The following is a 22,106-nucleotide window of genomic DNA, read 5'->3' as shown; positions in this document are numbered from 1 at the left end:
TGCAGAAGGACAGATACCAATGACCTACTTTTTCCTTAACAACACGGCACAGGCATGGTCCATCTAGGAGACATGATTGGCAAATGTCCCTGGGCAAGGTGGAGGCACATAGGGGTACCAGTGAGTGCTATGGAATCACTATCAGTGACTTAATGTCTGAGGTCCAGGATATTTAACTCTTGAGCTTGAGAACAGACTGGTTACAACTTCACTGCTGGTTGGTGGGTACAGTGTTTCAGCCTTGAATATCAAGTTCTGAGGGCTTGCTCTTAAAGAGTCATCTGCCGGACCTTGATGTGTCACAACGTGGGTGGTTTATCAGGTTGCCCAACAAAGTTCTCCTTTGTATAATAAAATTTCACCAAGAATGATCCCTGCTTTTGAAGCATTCTGATCCTCTTGTAGTTTCTCAGAGAGCACTCTCCTGAAGCAGGCTAGGCCTGTCACTTCCCCAAGCAGCCCTTCGAGGACTCCCTGTCTTCTGTGGTGTGTTTCAGTTACAAAAGCCCAAGAGAGGAAATGTCCATGATCTTGTAAGTAAAAATTCTTCTGAAGCTATAGCTATAGACGGTACACAGGGGCAAAAGTGGGCAGGAGGGGGCAGGGAGCAGGAATAAGAGATAGTAAAAACAAAAGGGTAGATTGGAGAGAAAAACGGAGTGAGGATAGGGGTTGACAAGGTGGCCAGGAAACTCAAGGAGGGCAAGAAGACGACTGGGAAGTGGTTTGTAAAAAAGATAGCTTCTCACTCTAGGTCCGCAAGGGCTGCAGGAGACCACACACCCCAAAGGGCTATCAGCTTTCCAACCTGGGACCCAGAACCTGACTCAGACTTACTTGCTGGTGGCTATTGTGTGCAGCCTCCTCCTCAATACTGTCAGTGAACTCAGTGCTCGCATCTTCGGTGTCGTCCCCTGTAGATGCACCTAGAAGTAAGTCCAGAAGAGAAAGGTGACTCCCTTCACAGATGGCGTCCAGACAGCAGCTAAAATTACACTTTTTGCCATCCACCTCTGATTTCTTCCTTTCCCCATACGCACAGCCCCTTAGCCAGCAGGGCCAACAGAGAAGGCAGAATCAATGTGCCAAACCTGTAGAAAAGCCTTCTTGCTGTATCACTGATATTTTCTTTCAAACACTCAAGCTTCAGTCTCAAAACATAAGCTTCCTTTGACTGCACAGACCTGTACCTGAGGAGCTGATGTTGGGTAGAGTGGTTACCCCTCTCACCGATTTCCAGGAAGCCTGAATTATTCCCTGTCCTGCCAACTGACTGGTTGTGTAACAACTCTCTCTTCTGTAACATGGGCCCAACGTGACTAATGTTTTTCCCACCACTGAGTGCTGAGAGGGTCCCCGATTTTCTGAGGATTAGGGAAGCCCAGCTCCTCTCACACTTTTCCGTTGTTGGGATCGTTTGTGCATGGGGTGACAATCTCTCTGAGGAACCCTCCTCTAGGGGCACTGTGTTCTACAGAAGCTCAGGTCTAGTCAAGACCCAACACACAGAATGGTTCAGCTGTTTCCTAATTCCTTTCTCTAACCTCCCCTCCTCCCCATCTCTCTCAAACTCTTGCTCAGTGCAGCATCTTCCGCCTGGGCTGTTCCTTATACTGCTGTGTCCAAATGAGATTTAATCAATTCTTTCATTCCCCAAAGACGGATACAGTGACTCTAGGGCACAAACATCTACACCCTGCACTAAGGGACAAGTAGCTGCAGTTTGTGGTCTGGGCAAACGTCTAAGGCAGTGCTGACCAACAGAACTTTCTGCAATTCTATGCCTGTGCTGCCCAATGCAGCAGATAGCAGTCACATGTGGCTACTGAGCACTTGAAATATGGTTAGCATGACTAAGGAACTGAATTTTTTATTTAATTTAAATTTAAATTCAAATAACCACATGTGGCTAGTAGCTCCCATATTGGACAGAACAAATCTAGGGCATTTCTCCCTCTCCACATCTGGTAAAATAAACGACTGTCCATCCAATCTTAGATTAAGACCTGTGGCCCACATTACTTCCTTCTTCTGAAAGTGTAAAAATGTATAGTGGTTAATTCATTTGAACACCAAAGAAAATCTACCATGACGCTCCCTGGGTCTTGAGATCTAGTTCTGACCCCGGCCTCAGTAACCAAACTGTTAAAAGTCCTCTTCTGGCCACTGAGTAACCAGGACCTCAGAGATTAGGTAGCTTGTCCAAGGTTACACAGTTAGTCCTGACAAGAGCTGTGCTGAGAAGTCAAGTCTCTGGACTTTCAGACAGAGGCAACTCACTGTTCCTTCTGTGATAAATCAGATCTTTATCTTTGTTTCTTCCTCTAAGGCCAAAGATCCTGCTACTGAGCTCAGACATCCATGGAGGAAAGGCTCTGCGTGAATAAGGAGCATTTGCTACCTTCTGCAGATAAGGTGAACAAGGGCAATTCACACCTACATTCAATCTCTTGGCATCTGCAAGTTCATGCCAGAGTACCTGCAATGGCCCAGGCCAAAGTCATTAAGGTACTAAAAGGTAGTAAGTATGTTGTCCTAACAGCTTAATCTTATGATTCATTCCCTGATCTTCACCATGAGTGTTGTGTTAACTTTGGACTGAGGCAGTACCTTGTTCAATGAAAGCCCTACTCACAAGGAGGCACCTCTACCACTCAGAACCTTTACAAACCTATGGCAGACAGTGTACGAAAGGGATTTCCAATACTCTTCCAAACCAGCCCCAGAACCATCTCATTCGGGATCCTGGCTGTGTAGAGGTGAAGGAACACACTCCCTAAGCTTTGGCTGCTGTAGAAGCTCACTGAACTCAGGATGCGAACTCAGTTGAGGACAACCATATCATATAGTATGCCTACTTTGGAAAATCTTTTCCTGTACAACAGTAAAGATCATAATCTTTTTTTTCCCCTACAAAGAAAACAAATTGCCCCACTCAGTGACGGATTGAGAAAACATACTTTTCACATTGTTTCCCCTCTGAGTGTTGAGCTAGAGAATGACCCTGTGGTTGAAGAAAGCTCAGCTCTCAGGTTAGGACCCTCATGCCTATGCCATTCTTGGCGGGCTGAGTAGCCTTGCTGGGCCCACATCCCAAGGTGGTTCCTGTACTAGGTTCCAGGAGTAGGGTAAGTGGGGATTAAAAAGGGTGATGTCACTGGTCTTGAAGGCTTTTGTCTAATTTTCTACCCTTTACTTACCTTTGTCAGCCTTTCTGATGCCACATTTGCATTTCTAGATAATGCTCTCTCTTTATTCACTCGGGGGCAGAATACCATGGTTTTGACTTCATCAGCAGTTAAATGGAGATCAAGCAAGAATGCCCATTTCATCCTGACACTCTACTACATAGGAGGTTTGCTTTCCTTATTTATATTTTCAGGTAGCTTACAGTCTACCATACTTCCTTCAGGGCAGTTTTAAGAGTTGCTCAGCCTTTCACAAATTTTAATTAGGATGCTGAAAGCTTCTTTGTATGTGTTTGAGAGGGAAAATAAGTTGAGAAAATTTTATAGAAAACACTGGAGTGAATAAGTTACCCCACACAAGGTCCTATTATATAAATTTACATTAGACATCCCTCTTTCTGTTATCATTTCTGTTTGTTTTATAAATGACAATAAAAGAACTCTTTTGTGGGGAATAACCTTTCTAAGCTTTTACAAGGCAACAAAACCCTACCTTCAGAACTAACTTGGAATACTTTAACTTTCTAATTTAAATTAAAGGTACTATATATTGATGAATCTAAGGCTTATTTTTGATAAATATGAAATAAGTCTGCTATCTTTAAAATCTCTGAAAGCTAGGAATATGTTTATTCAAATTTAACTTGCTTCTCCAGGTTTTATCTCCAGGGTTAAGTTTTACATGCTAGACGAAATTTTATTAAAACCTTATCTGAGGCTTTGATGATAGTTCTCAAGTTGTGGTTCTTGCAAGTTTCTACGCTCTAAACCACACATGATGGACGTGGTACCAAAACCTTTTTTAGATTTAGAAAATTATTTTCTACCAACTATCTGACTCTATAAAGTACACAGAAATGAAACAAACTCCTAACCTATACTACTACAAAACCCTTGGGTGAAAATTTAAGCTTTATGCAAATATAAGATATTCTTTTTATCACTGAGGTAAAAATTCATACTTTTCTTTTAAATTGAGGATGGCATAGTTATTAAGAACACGGACTCTGGAGCCAGATTGTCGAGGTTAGATTTCTGCTCTGTCACTAGTTATGTGACTTTAGGCAAGTTACGACCTTTCCCTAACTCAGGTCCCTCACTTATCAATTAGGGTTAATGATGCTCTCCATCCTGCACAGTTGTGAACTTTCAAGGGTTTGCTGCTTTTGAAGTGCTTTTGAAGTGCTTAGAACAGTGCTTGGTATACAGTGTGTACTCAATAAATATTGCCCTTAAACAATATTATTGTTTTATTAGTGTTGTTGGTAAACTTCATTATCGTTGTTGATCTTTGGACTGAAAAGTTGAGGGTTGAAAAAGGCGGCCATGGAAATTAATGCTATTAACTGGATGATCTTGATTGAGTCTATCTGCACTTCTTCACTCCTGAATATCTTTCCCCCAAAGGGAGGCGTGAAATAATACTCTTTGTTCTCTCTGCTTCACAGGACAGTTGAAAGAAGACAGAGCTGTCAGTAAAGTAGGATGAACTCTTGAATAGGTGCTTTACACAGGGTTCATCATCATTAAATTATACCTGCCTTAAAACTCCATCACACATGAATAAGCCTTAGAGGGAAAGGCATGAAGTGTTATTTTAATTCCTCAGTAATGGGCCCAAGACCATTTTCCCCAAATTCTACTCTATAGTCATTATCTCCCCTTTAAGCCCTTTATATGCGACCAACAGAAAAGGGGGAGTATTCTCACATATAGTTACTCAGAACACAGAAGGAGTCATGTTTGACTAATTTTGAAAAGGGGATTCAAAGAGCTAAAACTTTACAGCATGAATAAGTTTGCAGCGCCAAGTGCCCAGCTGTTCTTTCCCTCAGCGCCAGGGTCTCGCGCCAGGTCCTCTGGGCCCATCTCACTCTTACTCCTGGGCACTCTGCCATGGGCTCAGCACATGGTCACAGCATGAACCAACTACTGCTGACTTAAATATGATGATGCTATAGGAGAGAATCCAAGAAAAAAGGTCTCCCGTCAAACTCTGCAATTTCACCTGCATCCACTTCCTTCTGGACCATAAGAAAACTTTAAGATTTAATATAGTCCTCCATAGCTTCTACCAAGAAAAAAAATTCTTTAACTAGACAGATCCTGATCTTGGAACAGAAGTAACTAGAAAAGAAAACTGCTGTCTGTGGCCAAGCCCCCTTATGGTGTATCTTTGTCTTTAAATTGCAACATCTCTTAATTAGCCTTCCAGCTTGGACTTGTTTCAGAAAGCAACTGTCTTCAGTGACTTAACATTCTGTAACGTCAAGGAATTGTTCCTGCTCATGGCCTTTTTCTTTCTTCAGAGGACACAAGAAGCAAGCCTTTCCAGGAACATTTACAGGGATAGCACCACACACCATAACAACTGGCTCCTCACATTTCCATCCTGCTTTCCACTGCTCTCCTTCAGAAAGGAGTGCAAGAAAGGGTTTTTAAGGTAAAGTAGTCCATTGCACATTTTTAGGGGAAATATAATGCTGTTTCTTTAGTCTCACTTCCTTGAGAGCAGGAAAATTCAGGTTTCTTCCTCTTCCTTCCTTTAATTAAATAATACAACGGCATTCACCCACTCCAGAGCCTTACTTTGACTTGGAATTTTAGTATAATGATCAATAGACTGATTCTCCTATAAGGGAAACAAGAAAAGATATGAGCTTTCTCTACTTTTTCTCTCATAAATCTTTTAAGAATGAAACCAAATAGTTACTGTTTGGCCTTTGATACTTTTATTGGATCAGTAACAATTTTTTGTGTCTCAACTAATGTAGCTGAAATTCTAAAACTTATATATAAAAAAAGTACACTCTCCATTCCAGCACAAATGTTAACACAGTTCAACACAGCACAGCGCCATGAAGAAAGGAAATTCCAGAGGAAAATATACAGCTTATTTTGGTGGGGAAATAGTCCCGGAAATAATCTAATGCCAAGTGAGTGGGTCATTTAACATGCCACTTCCTTCTTCATTTAAATTGTTATGAATCACTTTAATTTTTCTCAAAAGCCCTAGGATCAAATTTTAAGTGATAAAAAGTAAAGCTGCTTTTATTATCAAACTGATAATATTTCATGGAAAAAGACAAATTCATGATTTATAAAACATACTTGTATATACACATGCTTTACAGATTGAGAGAGAGGTCGGTATTTTAGAGCAATGATTCTGATGGCAAAAGGAAGTCCTGCACACCCGGGTTATATACTGAATGCAAACCTACATGCATTTGCTAGACAATTATGAGTTCTTAAGAGGAACAGGAAGCTGATTTGGTTCATGCACTTAACACCCCTACTCTTCATATTTTTTTAGATCAAATATTTTCTGACATTGCTGAACTTTCTATTTTATCCTTCCAGCTTTAGCAAGAGGAAAACAGTATGATAAAGATTTTTATTTCTGGAATTTGACTTTAAACAACAAAAAGGGAAAGCAAAGCAAAAAGAATTAATACATCACTTTACAAGTTTAATCACCCTTATTTGAAATCCGGTAAAGTTAGTATTGCCATCTCTACAGTGTTGTGTTTCCCTCCCACTTTCCATTCTTTGTTGGAAGCAAATTACAACACTAACTTTTTATTTAGGAAACTCATCCTGGCTCAGGGGATTATACAGAAAGAAGCTGAGAACTTACCTTTTGTCAATACTGACTACTTAAAAGTGACATCCTTGTATTGTAATCATAATAAAATGGTTCAACAAAGTTATTACTCCAAAAGCCTAGTGAGAGTGTGGCTTAAATCCATATTCCAAAATGCATTAAGACTCAGAAATTACACCCCACAGAAATCACTCTGATGTATTGTCCCATTGACTCATTCCTGTTTTTTATTATTGGTTGTCTTATGAGTTCCATATCCCTAGCTATTCTTTCCACAGTACAAATGGTTCTATACTATCAAAGGGAGAGGAAAAGCTCTCTGAGCTTTAACCCTAAGAGAAATGACAGACAATACTCTATATGCTTGCGTTTCACAGAAGTTAGTATCTGAAGAAGAAAGCTAATCTCATTTATTCTGCCTCTAGTACAGTTTCTTCAAGGCAAGATTCAAAATGGACTTTAAGTGTGTGGGTTATTACTTCTTCCTAACTTCACAGGAGGTTTGTCACAGTTCCCTGCACGACACTGGCTGCAGACCTGTAGAATTACCACTGAGGCCCTAGTTGAAGAGGCAACTTAAGTTTTTCAGGGATGTCAAATGTGAAGATTCTGTGACTTTTCATATGAAAAGACCATAAAATCAGAAAAAATGACTTTACCCTAAGAACAGGAACTAGAGTTTTCTAATACTAGCTCAAGGAAAGCAAAGGTAGTAAATTTTTGTTCCCGCTAAGGTTTATCGTCCAAAGGGAAGTGACGTTAGGTGGGTCAGTCAACCTTTACTCCTCAAAGAAAGGAGTAATTTTTGGTGTAATCAATCTGCTCCTTCTTTCCCTAATCAGAGGACTCTAGATCCAACTGGAAGACTGAAGCAGAGAGAACTGAAATCAGTTTTCTTGAGCTGTTCTGAAGCTATGAGCCAAACTTCTCAGGACCAGATATTAAATTAGGAGTATAAACAACATAATAGTGATAGGTCTTTTATGTATATCTGCTACAGATGTCACTTACGTATAAACTGTGCAAGTAAAATATACAGAAGAACCTTCTAAAGAAACTTCTTGTGGCTAGGATCTAATATCCTATACAGATCAAGATTTTCCTGATCTTTACTAATCTCTTACTACAGTCATGTGCTGCATAACAACATTTTGGTCAACAATGGGCTGCATATACGGCAGTGGTCCCATAAGTTACCATACAGCCAAGGTGTGCAGTAGACTACACCATCTAGGTTTGTGGAAGTACACTCTATGATGTTTGCACAATGATGAAATTACCTAACGATGCATTTCTCAGAATGCATCCCCGTCGTTAAGTGACACATGACTGTATATACAATGATGTTGACAAATCTTTTAAAATCTTTTAAAAACATGAAAAAGAAAGTAGAGGTACCAAAATATTGCTGCTGTCCACAACTGAATGAAGAGAAGTGGGTGTGGAAAGGGCTAGGGATGAGAGCACATTCTATCAATGTAAAAGGTTGACAATACTAAAATAGCCCAATCACACCTTTTCAAAAAAGTTATCACTTGGCTAAAGAGCTAAAAAGAGAACACCAGAAAAATGCTGAATTATACTAGGCCCTAACAATCATCAGACTTCAATAATACAGTTTAACCCTGCAACAGAAAAGAGTTTAGTGGAAACATCTGTCAAAAGGATTTACATTTCACTCATTAAATAAATCCTCTTGCAGATCCTTTTCAACTCCGTAGTTCTAAAAACTATAGACTTCATCTACCCTCAACTCTTAAAACCATTACTAGGTACATTTGCTATTATTCAAAAAGGAAACATGAGAAAAACCAAATCTATCAATATGGGTTTTTCTCAATTTGTTTATGCTTGCAATTTAGCACGGCCTGAGAATTTCATTTATTCATCTTCTTTCATGATTTTTTATTCAAGCACAAGGTTCTATTACCACATGATGCTTTATCTAAAATTACTGTATTGTTTAAAAATGCCTGACAAAGGTAAAATAATCTAGTAAGAGAAACGGTCTGTGCTCCTGAAGAGAAAATGGAATCATATTATATCATGTTAAATATGATTACATGAATGATGTGGCCAATCACAGCATCATCTATCTGTGGGTTAGAGAACAAAATTCATCAGACTTGTATTCTCTAATAAGATGCAAAATTATCACACAAAATTTTTAGACCAGCAAATTCTCTCCAGGTAGCACTGTTTGCAAGCCTCATTCCAGCTATCAAGACCAGAAAGTTAGTACCAAATTTTAGTCAAATCTATGGTATCAAAATCGAACTCAATTTATCCTTTGCCACTATATCACTTAATTTTCTAAAATACTTCCCAAAGACCAATATCAAAGATAAGTAACTATAGCACAAGTTAGTCTGTCTTCTCAGGATCCAAATCAGGACCAGAATTATCTTACTTTTTTCCCTAATCTCTTTTGATAATTTTTCAATAGGAAGTTGAGTTTCTCATTATTCATCCAACTACCTTAATATTTCTAACACTTAGTAACAGTTCAAGTTACCAAAGGAAATTCCTACTCTTGTTGGAGGTTGTTAGAATCAGAAGTGGTACTTAACATAAATCATTGCAATCACTGTGAACCATCAGAATCCAAGAATCATCCATGGTTGAAATCTTAAGAGGACACTTAGAGAAAGCTTCCTTGGTCTAGTAAGGGAAGACATTTCCAAAATGGCTTGTAATGACATGACAGACTAGTCTTTGGTGGGTTGTCATTTCTACACCTGGATTACCCCTCCACCTCACTTCTAGAAAGTTACAAAAAGCTTTGTGCAGGAAAGAGTCTCTAAAGATTGGAAGACTAAAAAAAGAGGATGGGCTCTGCTTACACTTCTTATCTCCTCCCTTAAATGACTCTTTTTCCCTCTCAAGGGCCATTGAAACAGGAAAGCATTTCCATTAAGAGGAAGGCTTCTGGCTATCAATCCTTTGCAAAGTAATCAGAAATTTCCACGGTGTTTCTCCAGTAGAACATTTTCTTCTTCAGTTTGACTGATGCTCTATCTGCTACAGGCATGGCTAAGGTTACAGAAACTTGGATGGAATTTAGAATGTAAGGCAAGCCATGTCAACACAGGAATGTGAAAGAAATAAAAGTGCCATGTAAAAAATGGATGGGAAACAGAAAAATCATTGTGCTCTGCCGTTTAGAAAGGGTACTACGTTACATCTATGATGCTACAAAGCCTCAATCCTTGTTTACCAAATTCCATATTTAAAAACTGAAATCTCAGCTTCTAATCTAGGAAACTTATATCCAGTAGAAGTAAGAAACCTAATAGTGTTGAATCCACAACACTCCAAAGTAATCTTGGTTACTTTTTATACTCTTGATATTTAAGATACCAGAAATACAATCTCCAGTGCCCTTTTCTTTACACCTGTCATGTTGCCATAAGAAAGCACAGAGACAATGACCAAAACCTATGAGTACAGATCTGTGACATTTCTTTACAAACTATTTAAACACCTCAAAGCTGAAGCTTATTACTTATTTTAATATGGAGAAATGTAAAAGCACTAAAAAGTGAAAAACACAGGACTCCATCTAGTGCCACCACTAAATGGAAGTATATGAGCAATATTCTCCTCTGGCTATAAGGAGTTATTTGGTGAAATACTGAATTTAAAGTGGGACATTACAGTTGAAATTATCTTTTTACATCGTGAATTTTGACTCTGGAAGACTTGGGAGCTTTCTTAAAGTCACGTTCTGACTAAACAGCACATTCTTGGTTTAAACAAAAAATGTTTAATGGAATTTAATCTGCACCTAATCTAACTTTACTGTCATTCAATAATCAACTCTGAAACAATATTAGAGGTAAAGGTTTACCATAAACACTTTTAACAGTCTTTGCCTCCACTCTTTAACTTGACCCTCCTAATACTCAGAGTCTACTATTGCAAGACTTGGTTTTGATCACCTTCTGAAAAGGATTATACCACTTTTGCAAAGTCATTCTTATAGACTTTCAATCTCTCTCTCATCTTGAAACTTTTAATTTGATTAAAAAATTGCTCTCACTCAAAGAGCAGGAGTTGATTGAATGGCACAAATAATACACACGCATGCATTTATGACATGATATGGAGCATATGAAATGGATGGTGAAGTTGGGGAGGAAGAAACTTTATTGGCCCATTGAGGGGATGAGGGAATAAGAAGGAGGTGCTAGGGAAAAGAATGAATATGGGTGGGACAACTAAAACGGAATGATTTAAAATGAGCAAATACACTTTGTAACCTCCAACACTCAACTTAGAGATAGATATGTACAGCAAAATACAGGTAGACTAATGTGAGTTTCATTTTGCAGTTGATGCTACTTGTACCAGTTCTATCATTAGTAAATCACCACTCAATTCTGCCAAAGTCAGACAAGGCTCTTTCTGGTTAGTGCAAACAAGGTTTTCCATCCTGGGCTGCAGTCTGACCCGCCAGTGCTCAGAAGGCATGCTTGTGAAGAACTCGCACACTTTCCAGTTCCCCACCTCCAATGGCAGCCAGGGTCTCCAGCCTGCTTAAGCGCTCCAGGCTTCTTCCAAGAACTTCTTCTAGCCGACCGCGTAACACCTGGGCCCCTTCCAGTTCCACCTGCAGAGTTCGGTCTCTCTCAGAGCTGATTAAACATGCCACACGGAAGGAAAATGGATTAGCCATCAACTGTAATGAGTCCACAGAGGTATCCAAAGAGCCATCAATGCCACTCTGAGCCACGGACTTTCTAAAGTAATTGTTCTCCGGACACAATAAATGAATGCAGTCTTTGTTGTAGCACTTGTGTTCACTGCTGGTAGATTAGCAAGGCCTGCTCCTTTCTTTAAAGCTTGTCCCTTTATCCTAGATTCCTGGCCAATCTCACATAAAATTATGTTCCTAAGATTTATCTCATACTCCTATGGCCCATGTAAGAGAAATTTCATTATTTGACCAAAAGCATTAGTTTCTGAAAAACCAAAACCCAGAAAAAATTAAATGCAAACTGAGGCAATATTGAGCCAAGTAGGACTGAAATTGAAGATATCTGTTCTCTTATTCATTAACCAAACTTGACAGTGCTCTGAAAACGAATCTGGTTCACAGAGACTAAAGATGCAGAGATTTTTAAAAAAGTAACACAATCAAGTGGTCCTATTGTACCTTTCCTCTGCCTTCATTTTCTTGAAGTAGAAATAAAAAAAAATTATAAACCCAACAATAAACTAGAAGAAACTGAATAATAAAAGAATAAAAATTAGGAAAAAGAGGGGTTGGCCCAGGGGCGTAGTGGTTAAGTTCGTGAGCTCTGCTTTGACAGCCTGGGTTTTGCAGGTTCAGTTCCCAGGCGTGGACCTAGCACCACTCATCAAGTCATGCTGTGGTGGCATCCCACATAAAATAGAGGAAGATTGGCACAGATGTTAGCTCAGCAACAATCTTCCTCCAGCAACAAGAGGAGTGCTTACTATATGCAAGGCATTATTTTAGATACCTGACAAGTGTTCTCATTTGATCTTTGGAATAGTTGTATGAAATAGGTACTACTTCTGACTAAAGAACTAGATTAGATACTCAGGCTCAGAGCAATCCACACAACAAATGACAAACTGGATAGTTCCTGTAATTGTCTCTGTTTTCTTTTTCTCCTCTCTTCAATACTGTAAGCACCTGCACTTAATGAGGAATAAAAAGAAAAACAGTGTGGTCTGTCTCTTACCTCTCTGGATGGGCATGGAACTTCACCAGACTGCTATAGAGCTGTCTCTCTGCTTGTAATGCCTCATTGAGCCGACTCCGTTCATCCACCAGTCCTTCTAGCATCAGCAGCAACTGAGGAAAGAAGAAGAGAAGCAATATGCATATGGAGACATGACACACGAAGCCAGTTAATCCTAAGAATGAGAGCAAAAGAACGCATTAGCATGTATTATGACTAAAAAAGCTATCTTCTTACTTAAGCTTTCTGTAGTATTTTAGTTTTCAAATCAATGTCATATCTATTACCTTTTTCTTATCTTTAAAACTCTATAAGGCAGAATTCAAACATGGAAGCAAGAAGAAGAAAAAGGAGAGAGAAGAGAGAAGCACAGGAAAAAGTCTAAGAGAAAGGAGTGGAAAAGAAAGAGAGGAAGGGCAAGAAGGCAACATACACCAGGGCTTATTAGTGTGCTTCATTCAGTCAGTACTTACTGAGTGGCTTCTATGTGCTAGGCTCTGTTCTAGTGATAAGCTAGGCAAGGGAAAAGACAGTCATCAATCACAGACATGAGTCACTGTGAGCTCTGACAGGTGCTATAAAGAAGAGCTATGACAGTGTAGTATAACCAGCAGAGATCTAGTTAAGGGCACTGGGAGAGTTAAAAGCCAGACTGGAGAGAGATGAAAAGTTGGTAAGAGAGATGATGATGGAGACAGGGAGTAGAGGCAAGAAGGTCTTGAAAAGTTTGGCACTTGAAGAAAAGTTAGAGCTAGGGCAGGGGTAGGAGCTACAAATGAATTTGTGGCAGAGGCAGAGTTCTTTATCTTAAGCTGGGAGAGGTGTGAACATGGTTAAATGCAGGTAGATGAGAGGGATTCAGCTGGGAGAGAGGTGACTTATGTATGAGTCAGGGATAACAGTGTGTGTCCAAAAAGAACTCCTGCTCCTTTCATAATTGCCACTGTAAGAAAGGAGCATCTGTGCCTGCCACTGACCAAGGCAGGAGACCTTAGAGCACAGATTCTCTACGAAACTCTATCAACGGACCTCTTTATAAGTAATTGAGATTGACAGCTTTCTCATTGTTTTTTCCACGGTAAAAGTAAGGTTTGTATTCCAATAACTTACTTGCTGTCTTCGGTTTCCTGAAGCTTCTTGACCCTGTGATTCTACTGAAGCAACTTTTTCCCGAAGAAGTAAGACTTCTTGGGTCAGGCGTTCCATAGCTGGTATGTCTTCAGGATCAACCAGTTGCATTTGAAGGTCCTAGAAGTCAAAAAACAAGAATAGTAATAAAAACACTATTCAGTAGAGGAACAAAGGAGCAAATGCTCCTAAGATAGTCTGCTATACTTTCAAGTGGGATGTTGATAAGCCATATATTCTTCATGAAATCTTAGCAACTCTGATACAAGTCAAAGAGAATATGATAATATTAAGAGACTCAAACTAAGAGTGCATCAAGGAAATAAGCACGGGCCGGGGGCTCAACATATCCAAATGTTGTTTGAAGATGCCCTACGGGTATTATGAGCTGTAATTATTTCCAATGGTCTTTCAAAAGCTGTGAAAGACCTTTATGAGGTCTTCTTTAATCTGCATGTTCCGGGTCAGAGACTCCATATCCGCAGCCTGCACCTGCAGCTCTTCCTCTTGCACAGCCATCATGGACTGTAGAGCAGAAAGTTCCACCTGTGGACAGAAGAAATCCTGAAGTTAGTTGGACAGAGAAAACAGTATTTGTCACACTTATATTTTAACACTGAGCAAATGTTTTTCCATATCGTATCACTATCAGCCAGTAATATAAGTAAAAAGTAGTCAATAGTAGTGCTCTGCTGGATCTGATCAGGATGCAGCATGGAAGAAAGGATATTTTATGGGAAGCTGTAATAGTGATTTTAATAATGTCCTCCACTTTAGTTAGCACTATAAAACACCAAATCTGTTTAACTAATGAATTTATTATAATACTTAAAAAATTGGTCACATTTTCAGATGCAAGAATAGATGAAGTTTTTCTTTATATAAGTATTTCAACTAACGGAAGAAAAAATGACAAAGTATCTCCATCTTGCAACCCTTAATGAGTTAATGGCTATAGACATCAAGCACCAATAGCTGCTACCATCACAAGAGATCACCAAACACTACATGCCTCCTAATGGAAGAACACACGCCACCTCCTACGAAGAAGCCCAACAAAAAGTTCACACGGTATGCCCTAAACTTCCCGTGTTGCATCACCCATCTCTCCTCACCAGAAAATGACAGCCAAATATTTCATCGTGACAAAAGTTCACTAATAATCATGATCATAACCATAGCTATTAACATTTACTAGGTGCTTACTATGTCCAGGCACTGTAATAAAAGCTTTGGATATATTTAAGCCTTTTAACAAACCTAGTAACCTGGCTCCCACCTACTTCAACTTCAATGCCTACCATCTTACTCCTCACTCATGATTCCCTAAGCACACTCGACTTCTTCTGTTCTAGGAATACCAGACTTTCTCTTGACTCAGGGCCTTTGCACCTACTATTCCCTCAGCCTGAAATATCTTCCCCAGAACTGTCTCTTTCTCATCCTTGGGCCCCAGCTTGCATGTCATCTGCTCAGAGAAACCTTCTTCAGCCACTCTATCTAAAGTGGTCCTCATCCATGTTACTTTCTACTATTCCCTCATATCACTTATAATCTATAATTGTATTATTTATTTGTTTAGTGTCTGTATCTCCTCAGTAGAAATTAATTACATAGGGTCAGGAATCTCGTTGATTTTGTTCACTGCCTCATCCCCAGCACTAGCCCTGGCTTAGAAAAGGTACCATACAGTTGATGAATGAATGAATGAGTGAACCCTCAAAATGAGCCTATAGGATAACTACTCGTCTACTCTTCAATTTACAGATGAGAAGACTGGGGCCGCAAGAAGTTAAGAAACTTGTTCCAAACCACAGAGCCAGGAACTAGTAGATCTAGAATGTAAACTCAAGAAAGCAGACTCGGAGCCACTATCCTATAATGTCCTTCCTGTAGTCACCACACATTTATATATTCTTTATGGTAATGGCAAATTATTTGTAAGCAAACATTTTAAGGAAATATTTTGAGATAGTTTTAAAAAATAGGTGTGACAAGTGAAGACAGATGGCACACAGCTAGTTTAAGGTGTAACCAAGCTTCCTAAAGGAAGGAGCACCTCTTTCTTAAATATATAAAATGTAAGCGATAAGCAATAAAAATTTTACTTGTATATCTTCTACTTCCATCAACGCTTAGAGCATCACTGTGTAGCTTCCTGACTTATAACTACACCAAGCTATTTGATGGCTCTGGGCTACTGTGGTCTGTTAGGAGGAAATGCTTTTCCTCACACTGCCTTCCATGTGAAGGAACTCAGTCAGTGTAATTCCTGCCCTCTCTCTGCCCCCTTACTCACTCAGCCTCAGGCAAGCCGAGGAACTCATCTTAATGGTACACAGGGGAAGAACACACCAGGCATGCTTGACTTAGTCCTACCTTTCCTCTCCTGGGGAGACGGCTGCCTGAAGGAGGCCTGTTTTTGCCACTGCTTCTCTAACGCAGGCTCTTCCCCACCATGTAGAGCAGTCTGCCTAGGCCCACTGTTGCCTGTGACTGCATAGACAAGTCTACCTAATTCTGCGGCTCGGCTAGCATGCCCACTTGGCTCTTGCATTAAGTTCTCTACCGAAGCCTTTATCAGTAACACAGTTGATAAAGTGCCAAACTACCTGCCACTACTTCATTTTATTTCTCAGTTTGTTCAGAACTTGTGTATAGAGAAAAGGGTGTTATTTATTAGGCCCTCTGCCGAGACCTCTATTATTATATACCCAGGTATTTGCTCCACTGAAGAAAAATGAAAACATGAGGAAGAAAACATTACTGCAGCATAATAAAGGTCTTCAGTCAGACATAATCTTGGCATAATCTCCCTGACAAGGCATCTAAACTGAGCTTCAGTTTCCTCAATTGTAAAATGGGAATACCCACTTTTCAGGGCTTTGTGAGAATACGGAAAATGTATTTAAAGTGCCTGGCACATGGCAAGCAATCAATGAATGATAATTATCACTACAATTACTACCATTATCTCAAGACAGTAGGGAGAATGTTTAAAAATTTGCAAAAATCGAAATGACTTTTGGTAAATATATGATAATGAATACACATGGCATTGAACTGAGAAGTTGGTAGTTGATGAAGGACACACGAAAGTAAGCAATAAAGCTAAATATAACTCACTCAAAATATCCATTTATAGTCATTATAATTTTATGATCCTAAAAACAGGACAGAACCAAAAAGTAACATTACTCTGAATTGAGTATCTATGAGAAAAACAGGAACAGCATGTAGAAACTAAAATGTCTAACATTAATAATCAGATAATGGCTAGGTAGAATCAACAAAAGGGAAGGGAACTAGGGGATTATTAAAACGGGTATTTTAAAAATGCCACACAATTTCAAATCCTCAAAACTTGAGTCATATAACAAGAGTCTGTTTATAAGGAGAAACATGGTAATGAAAAGAGAAGTTCAGAGGTACAATAAGACAATTTCATCACAAATATGAACACAGGTTTTATACTATAGATTTAACTATGGTAAAGAAGTGGAACAAAACTGAGGTGCTACTAGACTAGAGAGCCAACTTAATTCAGGGGCCCAGGACACTGACTGATCTTCTAAAACAGATGCCATGGAAACACAAAGGCTTTTAGTTTTACTCTGTAACTCTACACTGTGGCCCCAATATTTCTTCCTCATCATAGTTTGACATACAACTAGCTGTATAGGGAGGCAGAAGGGGGTAGGGATTCTGTAAGGCTGAGAGGCCTCTTCTAAGAACATTAATGAAAGCTCTATTGCTCGACATCGAGCATAAGGTGGGAAATGACCTTCTCCAGGAAGTGGCCTCTTAGGAGGTATTAGAGTCACAAAAGACTTGAGTTTAAGCCTTAGCTTTGATAACTTTTAGTAATACGACTATTCCCCACTTCGTGTGTTAAAAAAATCAGTGTTTCAGCTTGTCCATCTATAAATAGGGCCAATACCACTTACTTTGGCTAGATTTGTAAGTATTCATGCTAATTTAAGTACCCAGAATAATGCATTCCATATGACAAGTACTCGGTAAACATTATTCATCACTCTCAAATTTCTCTTATTTCATCTTTCTAAAACTAATTTCATGGATCTAATGTCATAATTCTAAGCAGCAATCATATAGTACTTTGTTTTTTTCCACAAGTATTCTACAATTATTTTATTCCAGTTAGAAACGGGCAGAGAAAACTGTGGTGGTTCAGCACCTAAAAAGTTTTAATGGTCCCCATTTTTAAAAACAAGAGCACCTTGATAAGATAACGTGTATATGAAATGATTTCTATTTTTCTCCAGAAAGGAAAAAAAGGCATTTGGACCCAGATATTATACTTGGAGAATTGTGCTCTTTTAAATATAAACTACTTTGACAGAAAAAAATAGAAATTTAGAAATTAGGCTTGACTAGAAAACTCACCCGACTTTCTCTCTCCTTTTTAGCCATAAGCTCAAGCTCCTCTTTGGCATGACTCAGTTCTTTTTCCAGCCCTGAAACTGTGTCCAAGTCCCCTAAAAATGTAAAGTTGTGCCAGCTTTAATCACTGTTAACATATCATCACCTCTGCTGCCTCATTTCTGAGGAATTTTCTCTGAAGACAGTCTCCAACAATAAAAAACAACATACACGCACAGCTCATTCTTTGCAGCATTATTTGTAATAGCTAGATACTATAATCAACCGACAAGTCTATAAAAAGAAGACTGAATAAACCACAGTATGTCCACACAATGAAGCCACACACACATATGCACACAGCTATGTATATACAGCTGTAGGAAAGAATGAGGAAGTTCTTTATAAACCCATGTGGAGTGTCTTCCAACATCTATCATTAAGTAAAAATAGCCTGGTACAAAAGAATACCTCTAGCGTAGTATGTTTTACATTAGGAAAAGGGAAAAATAAGAACACACACATACACATCACATATACACATGTGATTGATCTGCTTATTTTTGCAAAAAGACACACAGGAAGAATAACCCAGAAATAAAACAGGCTGCCTTCAGGCTATGAGTGGAAACAGGAGAGACGGGCCAGGAAAGTAGATAGGACTTCTGAGTGCATCTTTTTATATATTTGAGTTTTGAACTATGTTAATGTTTCATGGTTTTTTTAATTTTAATTTTTTGCTCAGGAAGATTCACCCTGAGCTAACATCTGTGTGAATCTTCCTCTGCTTCATCTGTGGGTCACACCACCACAGCATGGCTGATGAGACATGTAAGTTCGCACCCAGGATCCAAACCTGTGAACTTGGGCTGCCGAAGCGGAGCGTGCTGAACCTAACCACAATGTCACGGAGCTGGCCTCAATGTTTTATTTTTAATGGGTAAAGTTGGTTCAACAATAATGGGGGATAAAAAGCCTAAAATAAATAAACCCATATGGCAAACATAAACAGCATAACAATATAAATAAATAACATAAACAAATGTTTATAAATAAAAGAAATAAACAGAAATAAACAAATCTATATGGCAAATAGATAATATAACAACCCAGAATAAAAAAATTAATCCAAATAATTTTTTTTTTGGGGGGGTGAGGAAGGCTGGCTCTGAGCTAACATCTGCTGCCAATCTTCCTCTTTTTGCTTGTGGACGATTGTCCCTGAGCTAACATCTGTTCCAGTCTTCCTCTATTTTGTATGTGGGACGCTGCCACAGCATGACTTGATGAGTGGTGTGTAGGTCTGTGCCCGGGATCCAACCTGCACATCCTGGGCCACCAAAATGGAGCACACAAACTTAACCACTATATCATCGGGCCGGCACCTAATCCAAATAATTTTTGAACTCAGTATTCTAACTGTACACCCTCAGTGGGAAATATTCTAAGGTTAAAAAGAATTACAAACAAATCAAACATCATTTAAGAGAGTTATTGTCAATAGTGGTATTCAAGTAGTGATTCTGAAACTATTTTTGTGTACTGTACAAATGTGTAAACATACTGAAATATATTGACATCATAGGTAACCAGGGTTCTCAATGTTGGAAGAAAGCAGATACAAATACAAAATAAAGGAAAGAAAGAATTCATATTGTTAAACTGGAATTAGAAGAATCAGTATCTATCTATATATACATATATACATCAAGTATATACATCTCTATATATCAAATATATAGATAGATATATATACATCTCTAGCTCTGTCCACTTTTAAAAGGGCCTAGAAGCAAATGACATTCTTGTAGCAATGAACACACATTATGCCCAGATCTTAGCTTCTAGATGCCATTACCCACTAAAAACCAGAGAGCTCCTTGAAGTAATGTATGATTCCAAGGCTGAGGCAGGGAAAGCAAGATGTGATCACAGAACATCCTATTGTGCCAAAAAGTATGGAAATGTTCAAAAACTTGTGAGGAAATATCAAAAGGACAGAGGAACAGGGGCCGGCCCTATGGCCAAGTGGTTAAGTTCACGTGTTCCACTGCGGCGGCCCAGGGTTCCACTGGTTAGGATCCTGGGTGCAGACATGGCACCACTCATCGGGCCACATTGAGGCGGCATCCCACATGCCACAACTAGAGGGACCCACAACTAAAGTATACAACTATGTACCAGGGGGCTTTGGGGAGAAAAAGGAAAAATAAAATCTTAAAAAAAAAGGACAGAGAAACAGCTTGAAGAGGCTCCCACAGACCAAATCTGGGATAATCTGCACATCCAAAGGAATGACAGAAATAGATAAGAAATGATTTAAAAAAAAGAATCTATTAGTCCATACTGATATAAACAAACAAATGGAGTAGGGAGGATAGGCGAAGGACAGCTCTTCTTTATAAAAGAATATACACTAATAAACAAAGAAGAAATTTTAGAAATAGAAAATCACTTTTTAAAAATACCAATGTAATGGTTCAGGCAAGGCTCAAAGGATGCTAAACCACTGGGTGAATGATTCGGGAAACAGAACTGTCAACGTCTCAAGGTACTAGTGGGCAGATCGCTTATTAATTACAAAGGGAAAAATAAACCTTTACAATGACGAAACCTGGAAGATACACTCTTAATGAAATGACTAAACTTAGTATCACCAAGAATAATACCGACTGATATCACGTGCTCCTGATGTGACGCACCAAGAAAGACGTCGCCCATGTAGTATTCTTGCCAAAAATATTCAACTTGAATCTAACGAGGAGGAAACAATCAGAGCCAAACTGAGGGACACTAGCTGGCCCAGAGACTTCAAAAATGCCAATGTCAAAAAAGACAAAAAAGGCTAGAGAACTGTTCCAGAGTAAAGGAAACTACAGAAACATGACAATTAAGTACAATGCTTGATCCACGAAGGGAAAAAAAAACCCCAGCAATGGAGAACATTATTTGGACAATGGAAACTCTGAATACGGACTGCATATTAGATACTAGGATTATATTAAGGTTACATTTCCTGTGTGATAATTATATTGTAGTTATGTAGGAGAATGCCCTTGTTCTCAGGAAATACATAATGAAGTATTTAGGAATGAAGTGCCATGGTATCTATAAGTAATTTTTAAATGGTTCAGAAAAAACATTATATCTGTGTGTGTGTATGCAAAGAAATAATGCAAATGTGGCAAAATGTTAACAATTGGTGAATCTTAATAAAAGTGTATGGGGTATTCACTGTACCATTTTTGCCACTTTTCTACAGGTTTGAAATTTGCAAAATAAAATATTGGGAAAAGGTACTTTTTAAAAATAGGTAAATAGGGAGTAAATTAAACAAATCCAGCATTCTTTACTCTTTGACTAGCATAAAGTTCTCCTACTAGAAAGTGACTACTTGCATGACTGACCTATGGAATTCCGTAATACCTACACTATGACATAGGCACAAAATTTTTACATTCTTAATATCATTAAAAAATGGTAAGTTAATTCTCCTAGTCCACAACCTTTCTTACCATAGCACTATAATCACTGCTTCATTAATCATGGTGAGTCCTGACTTCTGGAACTCACTGGGGACTGTCTTCCTTGAAGCTACCGTACATAGATCCCAACCTTTTGCTCTGTGAAAGTCAGAGGCTCTAATCCAAGGCATCTATATGAATTTTACTCTCACCATGCACAGAATTTAGTTGTTTTTAGGTAAGGCCTACAACCATCCCTTAGGTGGAGCTGAGTTTGGCAAATAACTCAATGTATGCTACCTGGCCCTCCCGACACTGCCATGTAGGTGATGCCAAGTTATAATGAGTATCCTCAGCCTTCTTGAAAGATATCCAGGAGAAGGTGTCAGCCCCAAGGTCCTGCTATGCAGCTTTGGAAACACTACCTCCTGCATCTCTGAATCCCTACCAAGCTATCTGAAAAGGAGAATTAAGGTGAAGTTTCCCTGGGCCAAATTGCATACCCAGAGCAACAACTTCAATTCAACTTAAGATAAGGGTAGTTTTTCCTAGACTAGATATGTCTTCAGCCTTTCAGGGGAATCGAAACTTATTTCTTCCATTAAGGTAGGGAGAGAAAGAG

At 39.0% G+C, this 22,106-nt stretch overlaps 1 protein-coding gene across 6 annotated transcripts in view; it reads right to left on the bottom strand.

The window, feature by feature from the left end:
- Nucleotides 1-22,106, bottom strand: part of PDE4DIP (phosphodiesterase 4D interacting protein) — a 137,189-nt gene that overhangs the window by 46,465 nt on the left and 68,618 nt on the right. For all 6 annotated transcript variants that reach the window (XM_046645178.1, XM_046645179.1, XM_046645175.1 and 3 more), the window contains 6 exons: nucleotides 18,045-18,136; nucleotides 14,067-14,183; nucleotides 13,620-13,757; nucleotides 12,510-12,622; nucleotides 11,305-11,432; nucleotides 838-926 (listed from right to left, as the gene is read on the bottom strand). In XM_046645178.1, coding sequence (XP_046501134.1) covers nucleotides 838-926; nucleotides 11,305-11,432; nucleotides 12,510-12,622; nucleotides 13,620-13,757; nucleotides 14,067-14,183; nucleotides 18,045-18,136 — 677 coding nt within the window. The remainder of the gene's footprint in view (nucleotides 1-837; nucleotides 927-11,304; nucleotides 11,433-12,509; nucleotides 12,623-13,619; nucleotides 13,758-14,066; nucleotides 14,184-18,044; nucleotides 18,137-22,106) is intronic.

This window comes from Equus quagga, chromosome 18 (genome assembly GCF_021613505.1).
Source record: "Equus quagga isolate Etosha38 chromosome 18, UCLA_HA_Equagga_1.0, whole genome shotgun sequence".
Taxonomy (NCBI): Eukaryota; Metazoa; Chordata; class Mammalia; order Perissodactyla; family Equidae; genus Equus; species Equus quagga.
Note: the sequence above shows the minus strand (reverse complement) of the source record. Positions and strands in the feature narration are given on the sequence as shown.